This window comes from Cyprinodon variegatus, unplaced genomic scaffold, assembly GCF_000732505.1.
Source record: "Cyprinodon variegatus isolate N-32 unplaced genomic scaffold, C_variegatus-1.0 Scaffold729, whole genome shotgun sequence".
Taxonomy (NCBI): Eukaryota; Metazoa; Chordata; class Actinopteri; order Cyprinodontiformes; family Cyprinodontidae; genus Cyprinodon; species Cyprinodon variegatus.
The window spans coordinates 234,840-241,977 of record NW_015151182.1 but is presented as its reverse complement, the minus strand read 5'-3'; the positions used below and the strand labels follow the sequence as shown (position 1 = coordinate 241,977).

The 7,138-nt window shown below is 41.3% G+C and overlaps 1 protein-coding gene across 4 annotated transcripts in view; it reads right to left on the bottom strand.

The window, feature by feature from the left end:
* Positions 1–1,319: 1,319 nt before the first annotated feature.
* Positions 1,320–7,138, bottom strand: part of LOC107097864 (mucin-5AC-like) — a 51,425-nt gene continuing 45,606 nt past the window's right edge. For all 4 annotated transcript variants that reach the window (XM_015395189.1, XM_015395190.1, XM_015395192.1 and 1 more), the window contains exon 17: positions 1,320–4,265. In XM_015395189.1, coding sequence (XP_015250675.1) covers positions 2,072–4,265 — 2,194 coding nt within the window. In that variant the 3' untranslated portion in view covers positions 1,320–2,071. The remainder of the gene's footprint in view (positions 4,266–7,138) is intronic.

Below are 7,138 nucleotides of genomic sequence, written 5' to 3'. Positions count from 1 at the left end.
CAGAGTCCACCAGCCGTAAAAGAAAAACTGAAACTGATGCAATTTTATCAAAGCTTCAGGGTTCAGCGTCTGTTTATAGACTCCAGCTGCAGACACGCAGGACAACCATCAAGGTTATCTATCAGCACGGAACCGCGTGTGTCCTGGCATGCTGGCAGTGCAGTTCTGACAGGTGAAGCCGATCCATTTGGGATTAATCTCAAGCGATTCATGCAACACAACACTAAAAACTCTGACACGCTTAAGACAAAGATCTTACTTTTATTTCATTCCTCTCACAGCTTCCAAACAAAGATCATCCCATTTTCCCTTTTTTTCTGTTCCCAGTAATCCCAGTTTGTCCCTAGCAGTGTACAGAGACATCTTATGTCCTCCTCTGGATCAGAACAAACCCTCCATTTATTAACATTTGCTGTAAACCAACATGACAAAAGTATTTAATAACAGTAGGTGAATAAGAGCTTCTGAAGAATCCAATGCTATCAAGCAGCTCGGAGAGCAACGCAGAAAAAGAAACAGCATGAAATCTGGTCTGAAGTTATGTGAGAACCTGCAGACACGTCGTTCTATGGAGTAAAATTTGTTCCGTAATTGTTGCTAGCAAAGTATGTTTTTTGTAAATTGAAATCTGATAAAAATGCAATCCAGAATTGAAAAATGTTTTAATCAAAAAATGTTTTAGGATGAACACTTTTCTCAAAATGTATGAATCCTTTTTTTTCCTGTGTTGTGAATTGGCGCTATATAAATAAACTGAACTGACTTCATATTTAGTTTTCTCATTTCTAATTATATATATATTTTTTATATTTTATACCTTATTTCAGTTTTTACTTTTACTTTTTCAAAATTCTCTACACTTCAAGTCTGATACAAACGCTAATTTCTTATAACCACATGTCCAATAAAAATGTTGCTGCTACTTCAAGCTGGCCAATAGAAATGCGTCGTTGCTCCTAACTTCATAGGAAAGCCCACCCCTGAAAGTAAAGGTAATTACGATGAGTAAAACACAATTTAAAAGGAATGCAATTCTTAAAACTCAATCTGAATAACAAAAATAAAATAAAAACATTTAAAAAAACATTAAAAAAAATAAAATCTGAAATATTTTAATTTGAAAACGAAAAATATGAAAAAGATAAACTACAAATATTTTTGTTTGGAAAAAAACAAAAAAACCAGCAAAGTTAAACTCAAGATATTTTTTTTAAATTAAAACCTTTCTCAATGTTTAATTTGGGGATTGCATTTTTTTTTATTTAGATTGTTCTTTCTCAAATATTCATTTACATAATGTGTTCCTTTTTTGTTTTTTAACCATAATGAAACAAAATTAATTCCAAACATTTCCCAAAACTGCCGTGTGCAGCCGAGGACGCTGTGCAAAACTAACAGCATGACTTAAGGAGATTAAGTGCTAAAAAAAATGACAATACATTCATAAATAAAACATAAAAAAACAGAAATAAACATGATTTAAACTGATACAGGTTATTGCAAAGCACATAATAAACTCTGGCCTCAAACAGCCGGAATAAAAATAACACTAAACTGTGGTTTACCACTCCCGTCTCCATACCAGAGGTCCTCTTTCTCTCTAACATGAGCCAAGAGCTTTTCACAATTTAAATCGTTCATTTCACCTGCAGGAAGTCAGCTGAAAGTTAACTTTCAAACTGTTCATAGCATCTAAATTCTTCATGTCCAGCTTTGGGTTGTCTTTCTATTTTCTACATAATCTGGATCATCTTTGCAAATCCAAAAGCTACGAGATCCATGTGCAAGTAAAATCCTTTAAGGGAAATCCAGAATCCTAAAAATCTGCATCAAATGTCTGATGTTCATCATGTTTAAAATCATTTCAGTCAAATTGCACCATGCTTGTTTGGTTGCTTCGAGGACCCGTAGCGGTTCTGAGGTCCAGAGGGGGACCAAGTCCAAAATTTCTGGACGAGCAGCTAATGAAGATCGTCTCTTTGCAGTTTGAAAAGGTGTGTTTGTTTCCCAAAACCATTTCCTTCTTGGTTTGGTTTAATCACGTCTAGATCCTCGACTGCCTTTCATCCCTTCACTGCCTGTTGCACCTCTGAGGAACAGGCGAGAGTCCGTTGATGCTCACTCTTCTTGCTGTCTGCTCCTGGCTCCCATGAGGGCCAGCTCCACCCTGCAGGGTTTGAGTCAAGCTGACTTGGGCGGTGCTGAACGAGGTTATTCGCCCACTTCCAGCAATCTGGAGGTTCACAGTAGTGGCGTAACTAGCCTTCTGATTCCCCTGTTTTGACACAGAAGATGAACTCAGGGGTGAAGGGGACGGTGTTGAGGGAGCAGGGGGTGAGGGTGTGACCTGAGGTTGTACCTGGACTTTAAGGTTGTAGTGCTGGTATGACTCAGGTGGAGGGGAGGTCAACCCTGTGGGGGAATAGATCAAACATGAGGAGGAGGAGACCTGTTGTTGGTTAGATGGCCGGGCCACATAAGCACAGATTAGCTGAGTGCGACAGCTTCCCTCCTCCAGTTCTGGATCCCCCCATTCAGCCTGGTTGTCTGCTGAACATGAGGAGGTGAAGTGTAATGGAGACAAAGTAGTTGGAGTCGGACTTGTTTCTGGACTTTCAATTCCATTGTATTTGCCTGACAGCTCTTGAACACTAGTGAAATGTTGTCCACTAACTGTGTTCTTACCAGGGATAAATGTTGTGGGGGAGAGTGGGGACTGCAGACCAGCTCGAGGGCCAAGGCTTGATTGGGAGGACAAGACGCTACCTGGGCTAATCGGACTAGACCCCTCCTGGTCAAAGGATCCTCGCACATTAGCAGGAAAGCTACGGGATTTTTGACTGAAGTCCGCCCAAGAACGACGCAATCCACTCCCATTGCTCCGGGCTGGACTTGAAGGTCTGTCTGCCAAGCTGGAAGACAGGGGCCTACGGATGGTTTGAGAGGGAAGAGGGGAAGATCCTGAAAGGGGAGTCCTCCCTGAGAGGGAAGAAGATATCCTGTCAGTTTGAGAGCCTAAAGTGGACAAAAGTAAAGAAGGGGAGGTGGAATATTGAGGATTCATCGGTTGAGGCGCTACTAAACTTTTTGTCCAAACCGGCACACCAATAGGAGGAGGGGAGAGTATTTGAGGACTCACACATGCGGAGGAATCGCCAAAACCAGACGCTTCAGAGGAAGCCTTAGCTAGGTCCAGATGGAGGTCCAAGTGGTTGTGGGAACCTCCTACCCGTGAACTACGAGGGTTGGGGGGTTTGTTTGCCATGGGAGAGGCGTAATTATGCTGTGGTGGAGGGGAGCAGAGGCGGACAAATGATGCTGGAGTTGGAGAAGGTGTTGGTGACTGAACACGTGAGCTGGGTTCAGATGCAGAAAATGGCCTTGCTACACGGTTGTGAGATCCAGACCACAGTGGGTAGGGACTATGGTGGGTTTCCGTGCTGCCGTGGTCCACCCAGCAGCCTTCCTTACTGACAGGTCCGCCTACATACCCGTTAGCTGCACTGTTGTTGTTGTTGTTGTTTTTGTTGCTGAGCTTTGGCGACACAGTTCTTGTGTGAAGGAAGGAAGGTCGAGGTGAAGCTGTAGGAGAAGGGGGGCACTGAGAAAGAGAGGGTGGGGATAGACAAGTGGGTCGGAGAGAGGATGGGGGACATTTTGGATGTTGGTACCCCTCTTTGTTAGATCCCAGAGGGGCATAGGCAGGCGCACTGATGCCTTGTAGAGTTCGAGAAGGATTTGGTGAGGGTGTCCGTCGTCGTATATCTGGAGTGGAGGAGGGGCTTTGATGCACCAGTTTTATGGTCGGTGCTAGTTGTCGTGCTGTGCTGTTTTTAGCCATATTGTTACTGATAGACTGACTGATGTGGGACGCAGCTAAGGATCGGGTAAAAGCAGAGGAGATGGTGGATGAACCGGTGGGAGAATGGTGGGGGGATGGAGATGTAGAGGAGGAAAATGTTTCTCTCGATGATGAAAGGTTTCCAGATAAAGGAACAGGTGGCGTCAGGGTTCTTACTGGGGAAACCAAGGAAGGGGTAGGGGACAAACAGGAAAGAGCAGAGGTAAAGCCTGCTGGAGATAATGGGGTGGGACAGGATACCGGGATGACTCGGAAAGGTGAGGAACAGGGAGATGCTTGGACTGATGAGGCGGTGGCAGATCTTTGAGGGGAAGGGGAGAGATGGCTGAAGCTGGGTTTGGACACTAAGGGCACAGGGCTTGGTGTCCTAAGGGATGAGCCTGAGACGGGTACATCTGGCTTCCTGAAAAGGACAAAAAATGAAAATGTTAAAGACACTAACAATGGCTAACTGGGGTATAAGGCAAACCAGTTTCTTTTGTCTGTCTAATCTGCCAAACATCAAGAAAATGTTTATTCAGGCTTGATCTGCAGCTCTCCAGATCTCTGAAGGTGTTTTTCTTTAGACTTTGGCTGCAGAGCCTCATTCAAAGCCCTATTCATCAAAAGAATGTTTTTGTTTTTTTTTCCTCTTGAGACGTGATTCAGTCTCCCTATGAATCACACCCCTCTCTTCTGGGTGAATCACTGCTCATCACAGCTTAACCGAAATTTAAATAACTATAATCTAAAATCCAGGGACTCAGCTCTTGATTTTCTGGTCCATCTACATTCTAGCCGTTATCTCAACATCAGAGGTAGAAGAGCTAGAGCTGGTTTTTCAGGCAGCCTGGCTTCTGCATCAGAGGCTGTGAAAATAAACAGCTCTATGTAACTATGGAGCTTCACCACATGGGTAGGAAAATGTTTTGGGATCACAATCTGGATATGGTCTGGGGCCTCTAAACCAGCCAATGCTCAAAACTCATGGTGCAATGTTTTTCTTTTTTCCCTCCACTCAAAGGTTAAATACTCTTCTTTTTACAGCTTAATTTTCAGATTGCTTTGTATTCATATTATTTAATCTAGCCAGGTGTCTTTTCTCTACCTGTTGTTGCCACCGTCATGCCAGAATTTCCCTTTTATGGGACAGTAAAGGTATTTAAATTTAATTACAACTTGGTATGTATAAAAACCAACTTTGAACAAAAGCAACCCATGCAAACATTTTCAATTAAAAATAATTAGGTGAAATAAAAAGAAAAGTGCCCAAATAAAGTGAAATATGACAGTTCAGTTATTTAAACTTACTATGTTTTACCATGCGGTTTGATCTTTAAAGGTACATAAAGTGTGTAATACCTACAGAGATATACTGACATAAATATAATATATATGTATGTTATTTATTACCACCTATGGACTAAAAGTCTCAATCTTTATGCCTGCCTAGCCTTAGAAATTGCTTTTAATAATTACGTAGGAGTAACCTGACTCAGCCAGATGGATTTGCTCCGCATATCCATCTGGAAACCTTCCGTTGAAGTAACTTTGGGAAGGGGCGAAAATACTGGTTAGCTGATTGGCCTATGTTGGTGATAGACGGGCCAAATAAACCAATCAGATCAACGAAAACCGAAACCAGTCGGGAGAAGAGCAAAAACATCTTTTCCTCTGAGAAAAGCCTCCAGAGCAGTGTTTTGCTCTTCCTTCAGTGAAGGAATACTCTGTAATCCGATAAAACTTGCTCGATAGCCACGCTAACGCTAGTTTCATCGCCTGAAGCCGCCATGTTCTTTAGACTGAACTGTTGCGCTTCTCGTTGCATCACACCTCAACCCGCCTCAAAGCCAACGCTGATTGGACGTTCGTTTGGTGAACATCTCCAAATTTTCTTTAACGGAAAGTAGCCAGACTGATCTGCGAGTGAAACCTTGAAAGCTCGCGAGATCAGGATGGTCTCACGAGGCTAACATAGGAGTCGGTTCCCATTTTTGGAGGCAGACATCATTAGGGCTACAGCAGCGCAAAACTGACAAACTAGTGACTATAAAGATCGTAATTACGCTCTAATGCGGAGGTTTTTAACCAGGTGTCTGCGGAGGAACTGCATGGGGGTTGAGAAAGTTTTGGTTGATTAGACTTTTTTTTTTTCTACGCCCCCCTGCAACACTGATTGAAATGTCTTTAAATACACATTAACATGAATTCAACACACTGAAGTAAACAGATAAACGGAGGCAAAAGATGTCTTTCAGTCTTCGATGCGACACACAGGAGCTCTTTCAAGCTGGGCACCATTTCATTCACAACACCTGTCCCATCAATAAGGAATTAGAATCTAAATACTAATCTAAATACTCTAATAATCCAAGGGCGGGTTGAAGACCCCTGCTCAAATGAGACTGCGGCAAGTAGGACAAACCTACACAGACCTATAAAATACTTTTTATAAAATTATGTATGAGGTCACAATCGACAACCGATGACAAGATGACAACTCCAAGTACAGGTTGTTGCATTTTTTTTTTTCTGTGGATTTGCATCTTTCTCCTATGTTCTGTCCTTTTGGTCAGAGTGCCAAAAACAGGGGGACAAATCACCTGGACAAAAAAGTTAAGGGAAGACAAAGTTCCTGAGTGAAGGCAGCAGCAGAAGGAATTGAGTGTACGGACAGCGGCTGAAAGAGCTCCATAATTCATGTCTCTACAGTCTGACCATTAGCTGTTACTGAAAATTACACACTGTAGCTTTAATGATTTAAACCTAAACTATGAAAATAAATTCCTTAAATTATAACAAATTATAACCTAACACCTAAAAATGATAGAAAAATACATTAGGATGTCTGTAAACTGTAGTGGCAGATTAGCAGCATTACCATGCTTGATATTTTTTAAATCAGATTTTTGGAATAATTTTGGAAAAAGTTTAAGATCTTTTACATTTTTGTAATAATTAAAGCTTATTGCGACAGGCATGTGATATTCAAAATATTGTAATATAATTTGATCAACAAGGATAATTATATATTATATTTAAGAAAAACAAGACCATAGGCATCCTCTAAATGCTGATTCATTAAAGGTTATAAATCTGTGCAGGGTAGGGGATACTGTGGTTTCTGAACAGGTATATCATTTTTTAACAAGTTTTATCAAGCTCTTTGATTTTCATTGTAAAATAATTTTTATTTTTTAAAGATAATTTAACCTTATTCCAAAATCTTCAAGGTAAACTTTGGTTCACAAACATTATGCCATACTTAAAGGAATAGTACACCCAAAACATGATTAG